The 25006-nt window shown below is 37.4% G+C and overlaps 2 protein-coding genes and 1 long non-coding RNA gene across 6 annotated transcripts in view; 2 read left to right on the top strand and 1 right to left on the bottom strand.

Annotated features, from left to right (window-relative positions):
• The window catches only part of LOC140334062 (uncharacterized), a 420558-nt gene extending 416410 nt beyond the window's left edge, over positions 1–4148 (top strand). The window contains exon 2 of the long non-coding RNA XR_011921474.1: positions 3529–4148. This is a non-coding gene — a long non-coding RNA (uncharacterized lncRNA). The remainder of the gene's footprint in view (positions 1–3528) is intronic.
• The window catches only part of RHOBTB3 (Rho related BTB domain containing 3), a 32344-nt gene extending 28196 nt beyond the window's left edge, over positions 1–4148 (top strand). For all 4 annotated transcript variants that reach the window (XM_072416145.1, XM_072416142.1, XM_072416144.1 and 1 more), the window contains one exon: positions 857–4148. In XM_072416145.1, the coding sequence (XP_072272246.1) occupies positions 857–972 (116 nt within the window). In that variant the 3' untranslated portion in view covers positions 973–4148. The remainder of the gene's footprint in view (positions 1–856) is intronic.
• Positions 3717–9475, bottom strand: GLRX (glutaredoxin). Its single transcript, XM_072416149.1, has 3 exons — positions 9214–9475; positions 4741–4860; positions 3717–3854 (listed from the first exon to the last, which is right to left on the bottom strand). The coding sequence occupies exons 1-2, from the start codon at positions 9418–9420 to the stop codon at positions 4744–4746; spliced, it is 324 nt and encodes a 107-aa protein (XP_072272250.1). The 5' UTR covers positions 9421–9475; the 3' UTR covers positions 3717–3854; positions 4741–4743.
• Between the last annotated feature and the right edge of the window lie 15531 nt (positions 9476–25006).

Here is a 25006-nt window from a genome sequence, read left to right as displayed (position 1 = left end):
TTGTGTGGGTCATTATGAAAATAGGTAGCTAAGGCCAGTGATTTGAAAGTTATCCCACAAAGCTCTTGAACATAGCAGATGGATATGTAACCAACCAAGCTAAAATAATATGTATGAAACATTAGCAGTATGTGTAGTTCATGCATTTAGGCCTATAAAAAGTATAAACTGGGTTTTTTTTTTCCCGTGGCACAGGCATTTTTTAACTGTTTTGGCAAACTGAGGCACGTGTTCTTTATGCTGATCACCCTGCACAAAATAACAGAAATTCTCCCTCCTCACTCACATTAACTACCCAAGGGTAGCAAGGCCAATAATGGTACTTGGTTTTGAGTGTCATGATGAATACTAACCTGTGTATGTTTGCCGGATGTGTATGCTGGGAAATCAGCATTCCCTTAATATACACTGACGGTATGCTGTGGCATGCAAGTGTGGATAAACAACCATTTACTTGGACTCCACAAGTTTAGGTGAGAGTAGGTTGCTGTTGTGTGCTGGATCCAATAGCATGTGTAATGTAGTAATATCACTTACCCAAGAAGCAAAAACCTGTTTCATGACCCTTTATAATCTGAGGTGATGGCTGAGGAACAGCCTGGAGTCAAAATGCTTGTGATTTATCCTGTCCCTGTCTCTATTGATAGGTAAACAGTACAGAAATGGAAATTCTCCTTACTGTACATAAAAGTAATAATTCATCCTTTGGGGATCTCTGCATAAAAATCCTAGATTGTGTCAGTATAGAAACAATCACACCTATTTTTTATGTTTATCCTGTAATGTTAATGTTAGATTTGCATTGAAACATTCTAAGACTTATGGCGGTATAATAGGTTTGTTTGTTTTTTTTCAGCTGAAGAACTGGAGTTCATAGAAAAACATAGATGGCCTTCAAACTTTTACTTGAATCAGCTTGCAGAATACAGAAGATATATCCACTCCCCAAAACACAGATGTGTTGTCTTGTGAAGAGAGCATACCGTGTATCCAGCACTTATTACTGATCTTTAGGTCAAATCAGTTTTATACATATTTATTTTTGCTATAGAGTTTAACACTTACTTTTAGACAAGATGTGATTTTCCTAAATTGAATTATTAGTACCCTATAAAATTATAAAATGGTATCTGCAGATCTTGTGTTTTAATGATACTGTTTGTTTCAAAGAAAGCAAAGATATGTGCCAAAAAAGTCTGTGGTTTCTTAACATTTCTCACCCTTTGTATTATATATAAAACATTTCTCACCCATATATATATATATATATATATATATATAATATTATAATATAAGGCCATATTTCTTGCCCCCTTATTAAAATGACTTTTTGAATTCTACATAAATTGCCTTCTACTTAAGCATATCTATAAAAAACAATTTTATGATTCTTTAAAAAACAAAGTGTTAAATAATTCAATGTACCATTCCTTACATGTGGTGGCTGGGTTAGGTTTTTTTTTTTCTTTATCTTTTTTTCCCTGGTGATTCTGTTAGTAACACTCACACACCCTACTATTAGGATAAGGACTACGTACACCTCTCTCTCTTTTCTATAAAAAAAAAACAAACAAAACTTGGAGAGGTTGGGTTCTGCAGTCCTAAGGAAAAACTGGGAACAATAGGGATTTATTTATAGCAGGTAATCTAACATTCAGTACACATTGTATAGAATGTTCCATTTGTATGTGGGCTTTAATCTAGGTAATTGATATATTACCCAATAATGTCTGTAGAATGTCTGATTTGCTGCTTTGTAAATTTACCACTAAGGAACTGATAACAGCAAGAAGAGGCATAAAACATAAAGTTAATAGCTGGCAATACTTTTTGGCAAGATCAACAGCATTTTTTTTTTCACTTATTAAACTGACATAAGAAACACTTTTAGTGATTTATTTAAATCACTTCACATTTTTATTATGTATTTAGTTAGAGATCATTTTAGGTGACAGTTTTACAACCATTCCTTACAGAGATGCAACTTGGTATTCTGCCAACAGCAGGGGAGGAGGAGGAGCAGAAGGAGCCCTGCAGCAGGAACATGGGTAGAATAAACATAAAATTGCTCATTAATGATCCAACACGGCAGATCACAAACAACATCCTCACAGCATTGAGGGACACCTGTATTCATTTTATTTAATTATGAACAATCATTTCCAGGTAAGAAAATAGAGTGTAAGCACATAGCCTTTAACAGACCAAAAATGAATTAATATGAAAAGTGCATTGTAAGGGTTTATATAATCCTAAAAGGAAATCTGTGATTAAACAAAACGAACATGAGAAGACCCTAAAGGCACAGGTATTGGTTGGCTTATGTGGCAATGTGTTTCTGATCCATGTTAGGTGAACCCGTTCATAAGGTCATTGCCACAAATGTAGTAGGTGATATGTCACCTGGCTTTAAAACAGAGTCAGTTTGTGTACTGAGATATTACAGAACCAACCTTACCAATCTTAAAAAATCTTAAAAAGAACCAATCTTACCTGTATGAGTAATTCTGCTGGTCTATATCTTATACTTACATCACCCCAGTCACTTCTCAGGGTAACAGCTGACCACGAGGCTAGAAGTTTTGGGGCCAGCTACTGTTGTTCTAATGATATAAGGTAAGTGCAAAGGATGGCTGCAAAGCACAATAACATGTTTGAGCAAAAAAGCTAATGCACCAATTGTTTAAAAGAATAAAGCTTATGGGGGGTCAGATTTTAATTGAAACTACCCAAGTAGCAAAAACTTTATAAAGTAAATCTCATTTATCATTTGATTCTACCATTATTCCTATGGTGCAGTTCTGGGAACCTGAGCAGCAAATCGCCAGGCAGAATGCTATTATATGGGGGCAGATTTAGCTCTGACCATATAAACTTTGAGCTGTCTCTACTCCAGCGGAAAAATAGAACAATGTGAAAACAAAAGTGTAATCTGCATGTGTAAGGAGTGAAAGTAGGGTCTATTATCAGTCAATTTTTTCTGCATAGGTAAAACAAGTCAAATTGCACCGATTTTAAACTAGCATCATTTGTTTTTTAGTGCTGTTAACTTTCTGTATTTATTCCTTTGTTTATATTCATTTGATCAACATGTCGAACTAGGTACACAAACAGCTATGCAATAAGTATATAGCTATGTGCATGTTGAGGATATGTTTATGAAAATGAGTATGAAAATGAGGAAAGGTCTACCCATTTTGACTGTTTAAAGAGCATTTCGTGGAGAAAATATAGTACTGCTTGGTTCATTAGAAATTATTTGGACATGGTATAAATATAACACTGTTGTGGTTTACTGGACATATATTGTATTTAGAATACTTTACATTCTCAAACTCTGTAGAAGCCTAAATTACAGAAAATATAACAAGGAGTGCACCTGTGGCAAAAGTCTATATGTAGATTGTAGTGCAGACAAAAAAAAACAAAACAAATTGACCTTTTCAGAAGCCTATTCATGAACTCCTAATTGGGGTAGGTATATAAAGCATCAATACCTGAGTTGCAGTGGTTTGCAAAGGATTAAAGCTGATCTTTCAAGGTCTGTACTGTGGCAACTATGGATACTGCCATTGGGGGCCTCTACCTATGAACTACTAGATTTCTACCTGTCATGTAAGCAGTTAAAGCAGCAGAACTGAAATAGTAGCTATGGTAGCCAATGGTGCTGGTTATTATTCATAGTCAACTCATAGAAAACAACATACAAAAGAAACTTCACAGATGGCAACATCTTTATTTTAGACATTCACACAAAGTTTCAAACTAATTCTTGCCATTATCTAATAAATAGTATTGATAAGCATGCAGAGTGGTCTAGCTTTGAGACGTTTTCTTTCTGGTCGTAGAAATGTCTGTGAAATGAAATAGAACAAATTGTAGTTATTGAATGTACCTTTGTGTGTTAAAATGTGTTGCAGCAAGGCAGTCTATTCATTTTGTGATGTGCAAGTTAAGGTTTTGTATACTGTATATGATAAAAGTGTAATCCAGTTTTGTTAACTGTTAGTAAGTTACCTGGAAATTCACTGAATTCTTCAATTTAGTATCACGTTTTATATGCTTTTTCTACCTTTTTGATGCAATGTTCAATAAACAGAAGTATATGCAAATGCAAGTTAACATTTATTAAACAGTCATGAAATTTGTGGAGTCCTGTGGTTCTTCAAGACTTGTTTGTAGAAAACCTAGAAATGTCAACCTATCAGCAAGCATTTCCTAAATTAGAAAAAATATTGGCAATCTGCAACTCACATTGCAAGCATCTAGTCAGAAGTTAAGTGCGTAAAGTTTTACCTGGTATTAGTAGCAGGGGGTTTCTATATTGCAGTGTGGGAGAAGGTAGCAGTACAATTAACCGACAAGACATATGCTGGTAGGTATGCTTATGTAGCACGTTAATAGTATACAAAGGTCCCTTGAAGGTGTAAGGGGTTGATTTTTTTTAATTTACTGAATTATTCGACATTCTGTTTTCTTCATGGAGTGATGGTTGGCTACGTTCAGTCACAGGGAAAGACCCGACCTTAGCAACATACAAAACCAATCGCTTCTTCTTCTTCTATGGTCTCTTTAGGCACCCCTTTAGACAAGAGGATACATGTGTGGGGAACTGAAACTAGGTGGGACCCTTTCCATGGATATATAGAAGAATGTAGACCTTTTTCTATGGTCCGTGTGTGGTATGCTGTGGACCACAACTACCATCTGTTAGATGTGGCTCTAAGTGGTCATACTTACCGATCACTGCTCCAGGACCCCAATAGCGATCAGTCTTTTCTCCAGCTCACCATTGCTATCCAAAGGTATAAGGTCAGAACAGCCACCAATGCTTTCCTTCTCAATGAATATTCGAGGTACCTGAAAGTTCAAGAAATTAAGTCATTGTTATTTAGTTTTATTTATGAAGTGTGAAATTATTCTTTGACTCTGCATATTTAAATAATTAAAATTAAAGCTAAACTACAGGCAAATAAATAAATACATTACTGCTGACCGTAATGCCAAAAAATTTGCAGTGAACCTTATAGTACATTGCAGATAAAAACCCAACTTCTATCAGTTTTCCAGCTTTCAGTAAGGTAGAGAAAACTTCTGGTTCAATTGTGCTGTTATCTGTTATCCCAATAATAGGATATTTGTCAGGATTTCTACTGGGGACACAAACCACACCAAAACAAAATTTATAAGTAAAATAGGAACAGAATAGAACCTTTGTTATGGTATTGATGTCTATATGCCTCTGTCTTAGTGACAACAGCTCTTCTCATTTCTTGTACTACTAATACAGGCTGTCATTGGGACAGGAAGTGAGCAGAAACTTGTCCAATAGAGTCCCACAAAGAAAAATATAAAGTTCGGGTTTTATCCCATTCACAATCATCCAGGACAGCCTGTGATTGCACAATGAAGTAGCTGGAAGCACATTGATGTGTTGTGCCTCCATGTTTTTCATGTGCACTGTGCAAAGTGATGGAACTCTGACCTGCTACCACTCTGACCCAACCTAGTTCTACAAAGGTATTGATTACAGGAGGCCCATGTTAGGATGGATTCCTGTGTGTATAGTTATGCTTGCACATAAGCACTTTAATAAATATATGACTGTATTAATGTGAGTTTTTATATAAGTAGTGTTTGGTATGACTTCCTTATTTTTACATCCCTAATGTTATTTTGTTTTTTTTAGTGTAAAGAAATGTACACATTGTTAAAACCAAAAGTCTGGCCAGTTTAGAAAATCAGGTTTTTATTGCCATCTGTGTCACAATGTGTGTCAGGCTACCTTTAGAACAGAAATTAGGAGAATAGCACGGTTAGAGGCACACAAAGAGCTTCTTTTAGACCGCAAGCTCTTTAGGACAGGGTCATCTCCCCCCTTCTGTGTCATGTTTGTGTATGTCATTCAAAACTAATTTTTAATGTCTACTGCTGCAAAATATATATGCGCTTTATAAATAAAATGTAATAATAATGCTCTCAAGTCTCATCTCATATTTAACCAATGAGTAATATTGAAACCGTAAACATCCAACTTCCTGAGCAATTCTACTTCTTGGGAAAAAGTTCTACTTCTGAGAGTTCTTTTTGGCAAATGTCAAATTTAGCCATTTCGAGTTTTTCGTGGCACAGAGTCATCTGGAATATAGATTTTATGTGTTCATGTTAAACATTGATTTTCCAAACTAATGTTCATCTCGTCCTTTCTCCCAATCTGGGAATAAAACTGTTGTAAGAAGAATATATTGCACAACACAGCTATTTCCTGAATGGGCTTCCCCTATGGGAATAACTCTATAACAACACAGAAAAAGTACATTTCTGACATATTATGTTACAAAAGGAAAATATCTCTAGATGCAGCTGTGCTGCTCCTACCAGCTGTGTCATAAGCCAGCTTCATAATGTTCTTTTGTGTTTCATTGTTTATTGCATCCACCACATTACTTTATTATTCCTAAGAAAGCACTTAGGCTAATTTAATATTCTAAGCTTCAGTGAATAATGTCATCTAAGGTCACATAATCAGCACACTTAGTTCCTGGAGACTCAGTAAAATAACGCAAGATCCTTACAGTTTCTCCATACAGATGTCAGATGATTATCGATGGAAACAGTCTTTCGTGATCATAATCAGTGACAGATGAATGAACGGGGGTTAAACACAGAGCCATTCTGTTCTACGAAGAGAGGAGGAGGAGAAGCTGCAAGCAGCACCCTGCTGTGCTCACGTCCATATGAAAGCACAGCAGTTGAGCCCAATGGGTACCTTGTGGATTGATGAATGATGTTAGGTGACCTTTGTACATGTGTGAGATTTTGTCTGTTGCCTGAGACAAACTGTTGTGCTTGGCTCAGGCAACAGTCATCTGACCATTCTGCTAAACTGCATTTCAAAATGTATTGCTTTGACACAAAACTTTAATTTTTAAAATGTAGCTGTATTAATACCATTTCACTGTAAATGTATATATAAAAATATTTGTATAATCTGATACTCTGAATGTCAGGTAGCTGCCATTTCACAGGGGTTTGGGAACAAGAATGGCTTCCTAAAATTCTCTGTTGCCATGAGGGACCAATAAACGCAATCCAATTAGAGTAAAAAGTTATAAGTACAAAGTTATTATCAGCACTTGTGTGCTTCCAGCCTTGTCTGTTCTGTTGCACATGAAGTAGGATTCAAATAGACCCAGTTTGGTAAAATTGGTGCAGAGGAACTCTTTGGAATGAAGAGAATGGCGAATTGTGAGGCAATGTCGGGCCAACTCAATATGAATGCCCATAGATTTGGAATAGGATGTGCAAAAAAGTTTATATAAGTCTTCTGGTATCCACAAACTTTTGATTATATATTGTAAATTGTCACAAAATAAATGGTCGGAATCTGTTCACATGGACCTGTTGCATTGCAGTGCTATTCTATGAAGTTCTGTATGCTGCATTCTGGTGCACTAATCTACAGTCTGCCATTCAAGTTTATTCAAATGGAGACAGTTATAAAAACCATGCACATCATGTGTTAACTTATTCACATTCATTCCACTGTACAAGAGCTCTAAGATGTGGGGGTATGCTGGGGAATTGTTTAAGTTTCACCTGTGTGATAAGTCAAGGTAAATACTCAGAACCTGACATGAAAGGTTCCCATAGATGATTTTATGATACGGTCACTAATAGACACCAGCAGCTGAGGCTTACAAATGGAATAGTAAACTGACAGGTTAGAAAACCTTGTCAGTCCAGTATTGTTATCTCCTAGAAAGTATTGGTGTGCTTTCTCTCCGTTCACCATGGACACGAAGAGTGGTTTGGTGTGAATGTCTATGTTTACGTATGTACTGGCCTGAGGGCTGACACGGCATACCTGTACATAGAAACACTCTATATCTATAGCTAATGCTAAGGCTACACACACACGTTAGATAGTTATCACAGAGCAGAATGATCATGAGCAACTCTGGCAAGTTCTAACGTACAAATAGCAGTCTTCTGACGTCATTGAGGGATTTTCTGTGGGATTACAAAACGACTGGCTGGGGATCATTTCATATGATGGAGGATGCAGTGGGCTGCCTCCTACTCATTCTCCCCTCTCCATAGAATTGAACAGCACTGTGTGTACAGCACTCATGTTCCAGGATCACCAATATTATGAAACATTGTTTCTGTTAACAATTTTAACATCTGTACATAGCTTAACATTTACAGTCACTTGGAAGCATGGGATGCAGAATATTTATTGGTTTCATAAACTCTGAATAAAAGTATATCAAAACCCAAAAAACAAACCTGTATCATATTGAAGTTTACCAATCCCTAGAAGGCATTAGGTTTTATTTTTCATACCTTGCAAGAATTGTCACTTACTGTGAGCTAAATTGGAAGAATAAAGGCAGATATGTTTTAGGTCCAGTCAGGGTGATAACCACAGCCGCCTCCATATGTACAGTGTATATATGTATATATATGTATAAGTAAGTGTAGCCACTCGGGTAGGTGAAATTATTAATAGGATTACTAAGTGAACATTAATGGACGTTATTATAAAAGAAAATTAATACAGCCTAGAACTACGGACTAGAAAGCTGAAAAAGATTACATTTTGGTTTTGGGGTTTACAAACACTAAATATTTTGCATCTTAGTGACAGTGTTTCTTCAACAGGTAGATAATTCCAGATTTCCTGACATGTTCTGTACATTGGATGTACACATGGGGGAATACAGGACGAAAGCAGGAGATAATGCTGGAAATTCACAAATCAATTTTAGTTAGATTAGTAATTAGATTGACTTAATACAAATATTGACCATTGATCGAAAATTAATCGATTTCACCACCACACACCATTCCACCATCTTCAGGACATAATGGAAGAAGATAAGCGCATGTGATGAGCATATTTGTTTCATCCCAATTTGATGTAACAAAATAATAAAAACCTGTTAAATGCTTCTGCGATCAACTGAAATTTTTCGACCTGACTGATCAATGTTTTTTTTGATTCTACGCTTCATATGAATTACTTTTGGTTGTGGAATTCAGAGATTTAGAATCAATTTAAAGTCATACATATAGAAAAAGTTCAACCAAATCACAAATCACTGGCCCCCTCCATTAGTAGCAGGATACACAGCTGGGAATGTAGCGGATTTCTGCCAATACTTTACAAAGTGTTACACCTATATTATTGCTGTTATCTGAACTCACCGTACTCGCTCCAGTCAGCTCAAACAGGTAATCCTGAATGCTGCTCATGTTACTCATATTGGCAATGTTGATGATTTCCAGGCAATCTTTCTTAAATTTGTACTTCTTTAAAATGGCTTTTGCCTGAACACAGTAGGGACAGGACGCCTTCTCAAACATGGTTACTTTGCCAGGTCTCAGTTTGGCATCCACAAAGCTCTGCGCCATGACTGCGATAAGGTGCGCTCTTGGGCGTCAGGACAGAAACCAGGCTTATAAAGAGAGAATGAATCCTGCCTTGTGAATGTGTACAGAGGAGGAGCTGGGATGGGGTCACTCCTGTTTAACTCTACTTCCTCCGAGAGTTACAGAACAGATTATAAAAGCAGCTCTCAATGTGCTGAGTCACTCTGTTCTGAGCACTTATCAGGTTAGATAACTTCTGCTTTGTAGAGCCACAACTCCCAACATGCTGCAGAAGTTGATGTAAAGGGTGATGGATATACTGGGTACCTTTAGATGGTAGATGATGGCTGGTCATGATCTGGTTGCTGATTGTGCTAGTGAATGATAATCCTAGAACTACAAAAGTTTACAACCGGTAACAGGAGAAGTTTGCACCTGTGCAGGTGGAGAAGCTCAGTGGATGGTGGATTTTAAAGGGGTTCCTTCTCCCTGTAGCAGCTGATGGTGGCAATACAAGTCAATAATCTTTATATAAAGTGTGCCTTAATCAGGGAAAGCCATCAGCATAGTCCAAGGACTAAAATGGAGCAGAGCATTGAATAAATGGTAACGTTGTAGTAGTAATATCAATAACCAGAATGATATTTCATAAGACTATCTCTGCCTTGCATACAATTACTATGTAAAACTAATAAAAAGTTCTATATACTCTACCTTTCTTCATTTTTTTAGAACTACAAATCTTAGCTAAGGTGAAGCTCTGAGATTTCTGACTGCATTCAGCATACAGGATTTATTTCTGTCTGTAGCAGACGTTCAGAGCCTAATATATCTACAGCATGGGAGGGGGATCTGAGACTAGCAGCGTAACACAACACACCACAACTTAAGTGGAGTGGAGTGGGGACACACACATAACATGTTTTAGTGTACATTGGCATGAAGCACTTGGATATGTATGAACGGGCCCTAAGAATTTAGTTTTCCCTATAAGCTTCCCCACAATCAGGTGGGCTGCTATTGTAACATTTTTTACCTACAGAGATACAAATCCCCTATCCAACAGCAACTGGATGTATAAAGTATATATTCTATTGTTTATCATAAAGCAAGGTTGTGTGATAATGCCACATATTTCACACCAGTTCATTGCAGCCTGTGCATTAAAGCATTGTATGGTACCACAGCATGCATGAGTTACTGTTGTGTTTCAGTGCGATTTCATTTGAATGGTACTCCGATATACTAAATGATCAAACCTCCAACACCTCTAGCACTTGTTTTGAAGCACGCCATACCTTGTGATAATACACTACTGCATGTTTTGCAGAACAGTAAATAAGGAATAATGCCTCATGTTAACATTTGACATAATGGGCATTATGCACCACATTAAACCACATAGGTGTGGATGGGTAGCTATCACCCCCTTCCCCAGGGGGGAGCTCTGAACACTTAGCCATTTACTAGGCACTTTACTCCTGCACAAAGCAGCATAATCTCACGTACAGCAATACTGTGAGCTCAGGAGGCATTCTAATACACCCTCAGGCGGTGTGCCTGTGACATTTATTTTGTTAAATGATGCTGGGTAAGCAAGAAGATTGCTATTGTACCATGAACAGTCTTTAGGTGACATCACCAGAAAAGTCATTAGAGTACTGATCTTTTTTTTAATATATGTGTATGTTGGACAATGTCAGTTTAAATGCAATCAACTTGACATGGAGTTTCCCCGTGTTTGCGTGGGTTTCCTCCGGGTACTCCGGTTTTTGCCCGTGTTTGCGTGGGTTTCCTCCGGGTACTCCGGTTTTTGCCCGTGTTTGCGTGGGTTTCCTCCGGGTACTCCGTTTTTTTCCCACATTCCAAGAACATGCAGCTAGGTTATTAGGCTTTTCCCAAAAATTGTCCTTAAACTGTAATAAATACATATGACTTAGGTAGGGACATTAGATTGTGAGCCTCCTTGAGGGACAGCTAGTAATATGACTATGGACTTTGTACAGCGCTGCGTAATATGATGGTGCTATATAAATACTGTATAATAATAAGAAGAAGAATATGTAAAAACCTAAACATTTACTAAATGCATTTTCAGATGCACTGTGTTCACTTTATAAAAAGAATTCCATTCTGATAATTATATGGGGTCCTGTAAAAGTGGTATTGAGTATATAAATCACCTTTATTACCAATAAAAACCTTCCTGTGCAGCACTAACTGCAGCTAACTGCCTAATGCCCAGTGTAAATGTGGGAAATATCAATAAAGGCATATAAAATGAAAATTAAGCCATACTGTCATCACTTGTATTAGAAACCTAACATCAGAATACAAAAATATTTTCACAGTAGTTATTTATTTGTTTTTAAATTCCTAATTTATTGGTTTGAAGGAGGAGAATGTATGTTCACATATACACAATGCACTTCTCAAAGCACACTGCAGTGTATTACACTGATAAGAATGAATGCTAATGACAGCAATTTATTTTAAACAAATCGTTCAGGTTGAATGCTAAGCATATTGTAAAGTGCAGTAAGTGACACATCACCTCTGAACCGCCTATATTGAGCATGGTAAGGGTTAATGCACTTTGTATGTGATATCTGCTATTTGCCCTGCCTTCCATACCACCCAAACTGACCTTTTAGATTTCTATGAATACTACAGGGCTGAGCATCATTGATATGTCATCTCATGGTACATCATTTGCCTGCTAGAACTGATTCCTGCCATAACAGTCTCACTTCTTATGCTGAACAAGTCTCATGCAGTGCTGAGAACCTATTCCTCTTTCATTATTATTAAATACAGTTTACCAGTTTGAAATAGTAAGTAATAAAATAAAACACATAAAACAAATGGATTACTGTAAATGTTTTTTTCCAATTACTTGTACACAGTAAATGGGCTTCTCCTTCTCTCAGGCTGATGGTTTGAGATGGAGCTGAGGATTACGCTAATGACATTTGAGGGAAAAAATGCAGTAACATCTCTTCTTTTTAGGGTGCACATTTTGGGGAAAGTATGCATTTCAATAGGAAGATGTTGTTGAATTGCCGTGATATCAGATTAAGAATAAAATTCCAAAGCTGTGATCATTTCCAGTGACAAATGTATGAACAAGGGCTGTATACGACGCTATTCTATTCGTTGAAGAGGGGAATCTACCACAGCAAATTGATGAAAGACATCGGTGGTCACTGTAAATGGCAGATTTTTGCTTGAGAAGAGCACGGCTATTTATCTTGCCAATCTGGCAAGTATGGAGTTAACTTTCCAAACAACCACATAAAACCATATGGTAGGTGTTTTCATTTGGATGAAAAATGGCCTAAAGTACACATTGTCACATGTTGGACTAACCCTTGAGATGAGAGGTTTTTGAAAAAGCGTGGAAAAGTTTGTTTGTCTCCACAAAGACCCCTCCAACCCCTCCAAAGGAATATAACCTGCAATTTAGTGCTGGCCCCCAGGAATCCTCCCACGCATGTTGCAGGCAGACTGCTGTTAACCCTACAGACCCTAATTGTGATCATATAGGTCCATTACGGGTCTCCTAACTTTTTTAATAATGATGTTCAGCAATTTTTTTTAAATAAAAGTCTCACAATAATGTTGCCATTAAAAAATCAATGTAATAAACCATAAAGGTTAGTTTATTAGGGCTCAAACACTTACTTTTTCTTTGCTAATGCACGGGCGCCTCTCTCCTGCACATGCAGGCGGTTCTGACCCTGGGCATTCCGGCTCTTCCAAGTTTAATCAGTTTTGCTCATCCCACTGGGTAATATGGAAATAGCCTCTTAATCATTCTTAGCTGTTTAGTTAGCTCAGACACAGCACTCAGCGTTGGTGCAACATGTCCCCACAAGTGCCAAGCCCCCTAGCTCTGCTGAGCATTTCCTATATACCAGTTGGTTAATTCAGTGCTTTCCCTGACCAGCTCCTGTGTAACCCCTTGTTGCCCAGTCTGTTGTTTCCATTGTGCTGTTCCAGTGTTCCTCTCGGTCTGTGGTTATCTCAGTGTCTCTTGTATTCCCTGTGTTTGCGGTGGCCCCTGTGTCAAGGATGTCTATTTCCTGGATCCCTGGTATTTGCCCCTGGCTTGTGGCCTGACCCCTCTTGCTTGTAGTCTGCCTTCGACCCCGGGCCACAACCTGGCAGTAACCAGCAGCACAACATCCTCACCACTAGAGGCTCTGGAGAAGACCTGGGTATTTACTCTGCTCCGTGGCCCTTCTCAGGGCTCGCACCACTTCAGTGCAAGCTGTAGGTAGTATGGGTACATATGTAAAACTACGCCATGTTGTAATGGGTCATACAAGCCCTTGATCTCAGATAATAAGATTTGTAACACCTTTTAGGAAGCAGTACTGTTTCCTTGGTTGGGAATTATCTTAAGAAAAGAAGTAAAGATATAAAATATTTATTCAGCTCCTTCTAAAAGGTCTTGGATTGTTGTAAAATGGGTATTATTCAGTTATCAGAAATCAAATATATTGGTGCCTGGAGGAAAATCCTGTCTACCTCTAGGTATACATAAATATGTGGGGTAAAAAGAGGATTCTGTAGGGGTATCTGGGGTTTATGTAGGAAACAGTGCGAGCTGAATTCACAGTTTCTGATTTGCTGCATAAAACAATCGCACAAAATGAGGTCACATCTTTTCAAACAAGCTTGCAATTTTCTAGATTGTCATTTGGTTCTATCTATTTTATTAGCAAGGCAATCTTGGTTCGATAACTATAACATAAGTTTGATAACCAGAGGTTTAAACCCTTCCATGTTATATACAAAACTTAATATTAAATAAACATCACAAGTTGGTCATACTCAACATTTAAAAATAGCTTGTAATAATAACATTTATTGACTTAATGATATCAAAGGACCATATTCTCAGGCAAACATTAGATCTTCATTCCAACACTGCCTTTAGAAGAAGGTAATATACTATATACGACACATACAAATATTATTTTGTATTCATATAAAAACAAACAATTAACAATCACGCAGATTTGTCACATGGTAAAAATAAGCAGATCACTACATTTAGCACAATTTTAAATTCATGAATGTAGACTTCTAGATTAGATGCCAATTATATTTCTGTGTGGGTTTTATATATTTGCTATTCATATATCTACATGTCATAATCAAAAAAACTCCTTATGGTTCTCAGAAATTACTATAAATCATTTAAAATTGGAATTTTATTTAAAATTAATCATTCCACTGTAAGTAAAATGATCCAAAATTTGTTACTATGTTTGATATACATGCACAAGTTGTTACTATGAGTGATATACATTTGAAATGACTGCTAGATTGTCCAGGATTGGCCAACCCAGCAAATCCAGCCACGGATCTGGCTATGTATTGCTAAGTATCCAACAACACCAATACATGGAAATCAATTCTGCAGGTAACATTTGGTGTCAAATGCATGCATGTACACTTAGAAAAGGATTGCATGAATGTAACCTCCCTGCATAGGAGGTATACCAGGAAAAGTCTTTATTATCCAAGGTATTTTGGGGGCCTGATGTAATACAGTTCTGTAATACAGACTGAAGAAGATATACTATCCTGGACAAACCTGGAATGGATTTCCTAAAAAGCATTTGCTATTAGCTGACAATTGTTTTCATCCAGGATTGTTGGATCAACCATGTTCTCCCATAATAGTCTTAAGGCCTATTGGACACATACACAAAAATCAAACCTGGAACAAGGTGCTATGGACTGATGAACAAAAGAAAACATTGTTTGTCACAGTAGACATATATGATGTAAACTAAAGACAGCATTTCAGGAGAAGAACCTCTTATCAACTGTGCTGTTAAAATGCTATGTTGTTGGATTTGTTGCCATCTTAAGGTGCGTACACACTTCCAATTTTTATCGTTCCAATCGAACGACGAACGATCGATTGGGCAAAAAATCGTTCGTAAAAAAGTAACCAACGACGCCGACGAACGAGGAAAGTCGCTGGAAACGAACGACCGGACCGACGGATCGGATTGGACGACGATCGTTGAACATCGTTCGTGTGTACGGTCGTTCGTTGATCGTCCATGTTCAGAGCATGCGTGATGAACGAACGTCCGTTCACTTTCCTGTCGTGCACATAGTTCCTCTATCGCTTAAACGATCGTATCTATTGTGTGTACAATATCTACGAACGATCGTGTCGTTAACTCTATGTGCAGGATCGGTGCTATACGATCGTTCGTATATATCGTGCATGAACGTTCGTCGTTCGTTTTCCAACGATAATAATTGGAAGTGTGTACGTAGCTTTAGGACCTAGGAAATTTGTAAGTATTGAGTCAGTTCAGAATTCCACTCCATATCACACTGTGCTCAATGAGAATGTAAACCATATGTCTGAAAGTTAAAGTTAAACCAGAAATTGATTTTTCAGCACTATATTGATGTGAAACACTTTTTAAAAATCAACTTTTTAAGGAATAAATCAAAATGAAGTAACAGAGCACTAATTTTAACATCTTTAAAATATTGAAATGCTATTGTGAGATTTTAAGCAGAAAATAAACACTAGGAAATCCACAAACATTTTACAATGGAATGAATTTAGCACAGAAATGATAAAAACTGAGGTGATGTCAGAGAGCAGAGGGTAGTTAGGCAAAATACCTACAAGAAGTTTTTTTTTACTAAAGGGGTAATACCAGATTCTAGATTTGAAGTCATACTTACTTTTCCTATAACACATCATAGAAATATTGATATCTTTACTAAGTAAATGATTGAAAAGCCACATTTTGTTTTTATTCAAATTTATTGCATTTAGCTGCAGGTGGCATTTAAATGAAGCTCTTAGGTTTACTTGTTTAAATATGTTGAAAAAGTCAATAATTGACATGAAATACTTACATTTTCACATTGCTTTATGAAGTAAAGTGAATGTCACCACACTACCTTTGTGTCAAAGTGTTGCATATCATCATCTATTCTCCAGAGTTTCTTGCTGCAGCAAATGATGATGACATTTTTAGTGAGTTTAAAGCATATATTACACAGTGTTTGAGTGAGTTAGACAAAGTGCTGCATTCGGAGCAAGCAGGTATTACAATATAATATTAAATAATGTGTTATATTTTATTTTACTTCTTCATTATTTTGCACTTAGCATAATGTTTCTTTTAGAGAAAAAGCATGTGGTTTGCAAAGCCCATCTGAATGAGTGTTTATTCTACAATATACAGCATTTCTACAACATATAGGAACAAGAACAAATAAATCCAAGGAATTAAGCATGTAATTAAGGATTGTGTTCTAAATGCTGGTCACAGTTAGAGTTTTAAATGTCTAAATCCTAATGGCATTCCTTAACCTCCTTGTCTCTGCCTACAACATCAAGGGTGAGACATAGAGTGACCTTTGTAATGCCATCTCCATAATAATCTGCGGGGAATAACATAGCCAGGGAGGGTTATATGATATTGCACAGGGAAATACCCATCAGGGCAGTGCATTGAGAAAGGACAGCAATCAGCAATGATAAAACCCTCAATTTGGCTTCTTTTGGGACTTTAGGTGTTATTTCTCATATGTGAAGGTGGACAGTATTGCATGTCATAGAAGATCAAAATAAATGATAACTAGACATAGTTCCTGGTAACAATATAGATTAATATAGACTTTTTAATCGTTTACCCAGAATAAAGTTTTCTTTAATGTCAAACTAGCTGCAATCTATTACATTCAGGTTTAGGGACAGACCCTGTAAATTAGCAGTATAAAGAGGATCCAATCCGTTTCATTGGTCTCAAAAAAACTTTTATACTATCTAGATACTGCTGATATTCAGAAAGATGGCTGGGGCGCTGGTGTTCACGCCTGGTGGATGTGAGGTGCAGCTTTGTTTTACAACCACTTTCTCTTGAGAATAAGAGATTCATAGTAAGTTTTTGTATATGTGATGTCTATGTATTGATATTGTAATCAGAAATATTTTGCTTACTTGATGTTTGTATATTATTTAGATTTGCTCAGTGTATCCAAATGTCACTGTCATTCCTGAGGAAGCAACCTTAAGTGTCAAATTAAGGTTACCCTTTTCTCTTCTCCTTTGGTTTTGGGGAAGTATGTAACTATATTTGTGACACTCACTGTTCATGAGCTTTTGTGAAACTTTTATGATTTTAAAATGTTATTTTGTACGTTGTGTGTTCCAAATTTTCATATAATAAAATGTATTGAATTTTAAAGACATAGCCCTTGAATGTTCCGCTTTCCAAATCTTTCTTCTCCAAAAATATTCCTTATATGTTGAACTTTGGGATGTGGCTGTTTCTGGTTTACTATTACTAGGTGTGCTTCTTTCTTTCTTACTGCATAATTTAGACATAGACCTATTCACTGCATATACGATATGGATAACAATGGGGAAGGATTGTTGCTCAGTTTGAGCAATGTTGGTACTATTCTGTATTAATCTCAGCTCTTTACACAAAAAATTAGAAAGACCTAGAGATCCCACTACTGTTTTGTTTTCCTTTTTCCTTAACTCAAACATCACAGCTGTTGTCAGTGAGGAGCCAAGAGACAGTAAAGTGTGGAAATTCCTTATCTGTGTCTCAGGTGCAGCGTGATAACACAATCATTGTTGCTTTCATCATGGTGTCTTCTCTGAGCCTAGGACTTGTCAGCAAAAGCTTCCTGAGACCAACTCCTGAAGACCAATCTCTCTCATTTCATACATTAAAGGAGAACTCTGGTCTAAACCAAACATTTTCCATGGTTTCTAAGTACAGAGCTGTTTGGAGCTACAATATCCTATTACCAGATTGGGCTTCTTTTAGGGATGAAGTATCTTTTAACATGAATTAGTTGATCCCCTAAACCTGACACCCCAAAGGTCCATTTTTACTTCTTTTATGATCAATAAAAGCAAAGGTACCCCATAAACTGCATTTTTACATTGAAAGTTACTGGGGCTTTTAGGACATGCTTGGTGGCAGGTATGGAAAGTAACAGTTCTAAATAGTTCTTAGCAGAGTTCATCCTTTAAATATAAAGATATTCTTAATATTTCTGATGTTGATGATGGTAAATGAGGGAAAAATGATGCCTTACATAAATAAATAGGCTTTATGGTCCTTTTTCTAATATTAACATTGACAGCAAGTCTAATTTTGAATGCTCAGGCCAATTAAGTATAGATGATGTGACATCCCCCCTAAAAGTTTAGGAAACAATGGTCTGGATGTAATTGTTTTTAGTATTGGAGGCTCCCAGCAATCTGCATGTCTGGAACAATACCGCCACCTAGTGGAATATTAATGTACTTGTTGCATGGTTCATCCATGGGACTGTTGTGTACAGAATTCCCCCCTAACTCCTACTTTCTGTAAATGTGACTGGCTGATCACAAAGCAAATTACAGGAATACCCTGCAATGAGTTTCAGTTTTGATTACTCTTTAATACTCCCCCTCAATTAAAGGAGCACAGATACTGCAGCTTTTATCATTACAACATTGACATTGTGTTTAAGATGTTATAATGCAGCTACACCCCCCAATAAAATAGTTTTTTTTTCTTCCTTTTATTTTTTAAAGGAAGCCTCTCAGAGGAGAAACAGCTGGGATACCACAGTTGACTTAATAATTGATGACAATTGCTTGGCTTCCTTGCCACTAAATGCAGCAACAATATACAGATTAGGAGTTTTGTCTTCACTGTCTCTCCACTTGCTGTATACATTTTTGGATCAGTAACTTAGAAAGTAAGGGAACTAGATTTCTCAGAAAAAGTCTACATATTTTTCCCATGACAGGTGCCCATTAGGTCTCTTTCAGATCTTGGCCGGCTGTGATATGCATGGTGGGGCCAGAATAGAAAATATTGTTTTACAGGTTTGAAGATGGATCAACACAAAAACTTATAAGGGTTACTTCTGTATAAGAAGAATGCAACAAAGAATTTTGTTAGTCCGCCAAAATTATTATTGTATGTTGCATACAATATGTTGTATATATATATATATATATATATATATATATATATATATAAATATTGATACTCTAAGAAGTAACAAGTGTTCATGAATCAGGAAGATCTGTCCACAAAATTAATTTTGATCCTAAGTTTCTTTCTCTGGCTTAAAAACTAGATTTCATGGGTTTCTACACCCCATTACACCCACTAGAACATGAATAAACAATTCAATGCATGTAAATAGAGGTTACTAGAGGAGAGGTTGATTCTTGTGAGGCCTACAATGCACTAAAAAATACACCTACACTATTTTGCTTAGTACACTGCACCACAATCTACAGTAATAAACTAGCACAATTGAAAACAGTGATGACATTGTAAGCAAACATTGAGAAAGGAAGTTTGTCATTGTATACTGACCATTTCAGGGTGTTGCATTTTTATTCTGCAGAGAAAACAGAGTGCAATGTCATAAGCTACGTACACACGTCAAATTTTATTTGGATCAGTGCGGATATCGGTCGGGAATCTGGCGTGTGTACAGCCCGCATCGTTCATTGACTGTTGATACCTCCTGGCAGATCCACGGACGATCAACGATCCTAGCGCAAAAGAAGGAGGAGAGCGAGCAGCAGGGTGCCGCTCCATCCTTCTCCCCCTCACCTCTCCATAGAGGTGCTGTATGTACATCACTCGTTCATGCATTGCGTGGTTCCTATCTTTGGAAAGGATCATAAAAGATCCTTTCCAACAACAAGAATTGCACATGTGTACGCAGCTTTACTAACTCTACAACTCGCATAAATGCCAACAAATCTTTCCTTTTTATAATGGTATGGACTTTTCTGGCTCTTTAAGAACAAGTTAGGCTCTATTTATAAAACAGAGAATAAGACATTCCCTTGTGGGAATCTTCCAGGTCCGTGTGTTTCAATGGCAGTAATTGATTCTCATCAGGGAATGTTTGAGGGAATGTCAGATTCCCTGTTTTATAAATAGAGCCCTCAGAGGCATTTTCCTCTGCTAAAAAAGAGCAAGATTATAAATCCCTAGCTAAACACATACATACAATTATATGCATAAAAAATTCTGTATAAACCAGGCATAAAAAGAAAAAAAAGGGGTCAGGAATGGCTTGGTAAAATGTTTTTGGTGCATTAAGAATATGCCTACTTTCAATTAAAAAGTATTTACAACCCAAAGGCCGGTACTCTTACAGGGACTATTCAGGTTATCTATGCTAAAATACACTGCCTGTCCTTGGTATCATTTCAAAAAGCTTATGTAATGTCACAACATTTATTTCCATCCAGAGTAATTTTCCTGCGATCTCGTACTGATAAGATATTTGGGCCACTGCGTTAAGTCTTCTCCAGAACATGTTAAATATTCTGAATAGGATTAAGGTCTGGACTCTGTAGTGGTCAATTCTTGCGTAAAAATGATGTTTCATGCTCCCTGAACCACTCTTTCACAATTTGAATCTAATAAATCCTGGCATTGTCATCTTACAATATTCTTCCATCAGGGAAGAAATGAAAATATCGAAAAAATTTGATCAGTATGATCATTCAGTATTTGAGGTAGATAGAACATTTTTTAAACTTGACTTTACCAACTGAAAAAAAAAAACAGAACGAAAAACTTCTCCTAAGGCTTGGGGACTTTTTTTTGGTCAGGAAGTATATATTCAGCCTCCTGGCTTTTTATATGGCTGCCATTGGCTTAGTAGGCAAACCATCATTGCTTGACTCTTGTGTACCAATTGCACCTACACCTGAGTACCTGATCTCAGACACCTTTTCCTGCCTGTACAGACTGTCCCTGACTCAGTATTATAAAGATAAAATATCTGTCTGCCAAAATAGTTTAACACACACTGATAAGATTATACATCTTAATCAGATCACAATGCACTGATACATTTATTTACATTAGGCTAATCTCTTTTACATGTATATCACATGAACACAAGAAGACCATTCCCAATCACCATTATAACTAAGATAAATGACTTAACAAAAGGATCAAAGCTGTCCCTTGTCATCATGTCACACATCATGTCTTGTCAGCATGTCTGGATTTAATGGTGGCTATACAATTGTGCAATTAAGTGACCCAAGCATCTTCCAAGGGTTTGATCATAATCTGGAACTAATCAGCCAACTCAAAGTTACTCTACTCCCTTCCAAAATGCTTTCCCTAATGGTGGGAGGGGTGGACACACAGTACATGCTTGTGTCTCTTCTTGCTGCAAGTTATGGACAACAACACTCAATGGCTGTGTCTTCTATTGCTGATAGTTTTAGGATGATGAGCAGGCCTGAAGAAGCAAGGGGGGTTTTAGTTTAGTTTTGGTGGTCTGGGAGAGGTTCATTTTAAAATTGGAATAGTACTAAAATTTTGGCCTTTTAAGCTTGATAAGGAACACATTTTTATTTAAAAGTAGTATTCAATAACACAAGAAAAATATATTTATACAGATAAGTACAACATTTTACAAGTGGAGGGATAATTTAGGGAGAAAAGCCAAAACTTTTTGGTAATGGGCAATAGTTTTGTTAAGTGTATAGAGATCTTTTGGATTCGTTAGCTACAGAGAGGCAGATGTATCTAAAGTCATGGGTGTGACAATATCTGCATCTTATCTGTAAATTCAGGACTTGCTTCTCATCCCCATTCAATCTGGCTATTCATGCTGGTGACATGCTTGTGACTGGCTCCTTAACCAACTAACACTGCGACATGAAGTGGAAACAAGATCGTCATCTATGTGTAAACGTCACCCTGCTAAAGTCTAACTAAACAGAACAATGGGCATCAAACAACAGGTAAAAAAGATGTTAGTAAAGCTGTTATTAAAGTAAACCTGTTGTTTTGCCCTGCATTGACAAAAACAGGTTCATTTTGGCATTGTACACACGTGCAATAATTGTTGTTAGAAAGGATCTTTCACAATCCTTTCCCACGACTAACAACTGCACGATGCATGAACAAGTGCTACACCATTCTGCTCTATGGAGAGGGGAGGGGGAGAACAACAGAGCGGCGCCCCGCTGCGCTCTCTCCCCCTTCACTTTCATTACAATCGTTTGTTGTTCATCGTCCGTGGATCTGCCAGGATGGTCGTTCAAATGATGGACAACAGGCACTGTACACACAAATGATTTTCGTCTGATATCAACCCTGAGCCAATTATCAGACCAGAACCATTGCACATGTGTACCTAGCTTGTGAGATTCTGACCTTCTATTGGTAATAAACCCACTCCTGATTAGCTTCAACACCTTCATATTTGTTTTTTTCATTTCTTTTTATTGACAATTCTAAAACATCATACACAAAATAAAAATACAAAACAAACACATAACAGTTTAAACAAGAAAAAATCATCCCCCAACAATACCACTACTTAATGTAAAATATACAAATTAAAAAAAAATGATGGCCATGAAAAGGGAATAAACTAATCACGGTCAACATATCATAATATACCAAGTAGTATTAACCTAGGCGATCCCCAACTTTACCACAAGATTCCTTAGTGTAGGCTATTCCTGTGTGTGTGTGTATGAGGGGGTGCTGAGAAGTTCCTGGCTTTGCCCCCTTCAGATGAAATAGAAAAATGAATGTGGGGGAATATAACAGCCTAATATCTTAGTATGTAACTGTGCAAATATCAGGTCTTTGCGATTCTTAAAATCGCTTTGTTTTTAGTTATGGGCCGTCATGAAGTTTTTGTTTCTCCAGGGAAATCAGCAAAGGACATTCACGCTGAGTTGTCACAAAAACTTGGGGAGAAGTGTCCTTCATAAAGCATTGTCAAAACCTGGATATCTCGTTTCAAGACTGGGCATTTCACGGTTGAGGATGAGCCCCGCAGTGGGCGCCCCCGGACCTCAACTGACCCGGCAACCTGCAATGCTGTCAATGAGCTGATTAATGAGGACCGGTGAATATCCGCAAAATGGTAGCCCAGATACTTGACATCTCACGGGAGCGTGTTGGGTTTGTTATCACCACTATCCTAGACTTACATGAGCTTTCAGCGAAGTGGGTGCAAAAATGTTTGAACAGTGACCAGAAGAAGGAACGAATTGAAGCATCCAAAGCCGTTTTGGCCCATTTTGAAGCTGCACAGGATTTTTTGGCCAGGTTAGTGACTGAAACCTGGCTCCACATCTATGATCCTGAAACCAAGGAACAGTCAAAGGAATGGTGCCACAGCAGTTCCCCGCGGCTGTTTTCTGGGACAAAGAGGATATTCTGTTGGTGGACTACCTACCTCAGGGCTCTAGTATCACCGGACAGTATTATGCTAACCACCTGGACCAGCTGAAGGAGGCAATTAAGACAAAATGCGATGGAAAGTTGACCAATAGGATCCTGTTTTTGCAGGACAATGAACCTGTTCACAGGTCAAACGTTGTGGCTGCCAAATTGAACACCCTGGGTTTCCAATTGGTCCACCATCCCCTCTACTCACCTGACCTGGCCCCTTTGGACTATTTTCTGTTCCCGAATTTGAAGAAACACCTGAAGGGGCAACGTTTTTCAACGGGAATATGTTGAATAAATGTGTTATTTCATAACTCTCGTGTGTGTGTGTGTGTGTGTGTGTGTGTGTATATATATATATATATATATATATTTCCTCTCTTATTCTGTATGCATGTGTAATTGTGATCTGTTCTTCTGTATGTAAAAACTCTGCACAGTACCACTTTTTTGTATGCTGGCTGAATTCTCATTATGTTTGTATGCATGTATTCACTACATGAAATTTGATTAAGTGTAATGCTGGGGTGGGGGCCCAGAAAGTTTACATAGTATGGGGCCCAGAATCTTCTAACCTACTTGCAGTTGGCTTTTTCTTACCTAGGAAAATCATCATACTGCCTAGCAGCCAGGAGATGGGGGTATAACCCTACCACACCAGTGTATGTAAGTAAAGATGAACCGGGTGACTGTGGTTCCATGCACTCAGACAACAACAACTTGGGACCCTTGTAAGAACAGAACGTTCTGTTAATATTATCCCATGTCAGTGTACTAGCATAAGAGTATTATTACCCACAAACACTGCTTGTTCTTTTGCTCATTCTGTTATTGCCAGGGTCTCCATGTAAACTAGCATATAACTAACATAACACACCTTGGTTGTGAAAGGAAAGTAAACAGCGATGTCAATATCCAGTTACCTCTAATAGCCACAAGTGCAGGTAAAGACTGTGCTATGTAGATTGTAGAAAAATCCCAATTATCTATTTGTTTGATAATCATTCGTCATTGTTTCAGCAATGTATATAGTACCAACTACTGCACAAGATGATCTGTTTTGCAAACTTTTGGCATCCTACTAGATTTTATATATATACAGGTCTCTTCCCCTATACCAGTGACTGCACATAGAAAAAGAAATAATTAATTGATGGGCTAATCTCTCTGTTACATTGCTGTCTCCTCCTATGAGAATAATCCTTGCACTACGCCATACTTGGCTGGCTCCTTGTGCTGCTCCTTCGCTGGTATGCACTGCTTGCATTAAAAAATACATTTATTAATGTGTCATTACAGAGGTGTACTCATTAGAGGTGATTTACTAAAAGAATATAGACAGTTCACCTAGCAAAGTGAATTATCTCCTTACT

This window comes from Pyxicephalus adspersus, chromosome 6 (assembly GCF_032062135.1).
Source record: "Pyxicephalus adspersus chromosome 6, UCB_Pads_2.0, whole genome shotgun sequence".
NCBI lineage: Eukaryota > Metazoa > Chordata > Amphibia > Anura > Pyxicephalidae > Pyxicephalus > Pyxicephalus adspersus.
Note: the sequence above shows the minus strand (reverse complement) of the source record. Positions and strands in the feature narration are given on the sequence as shown.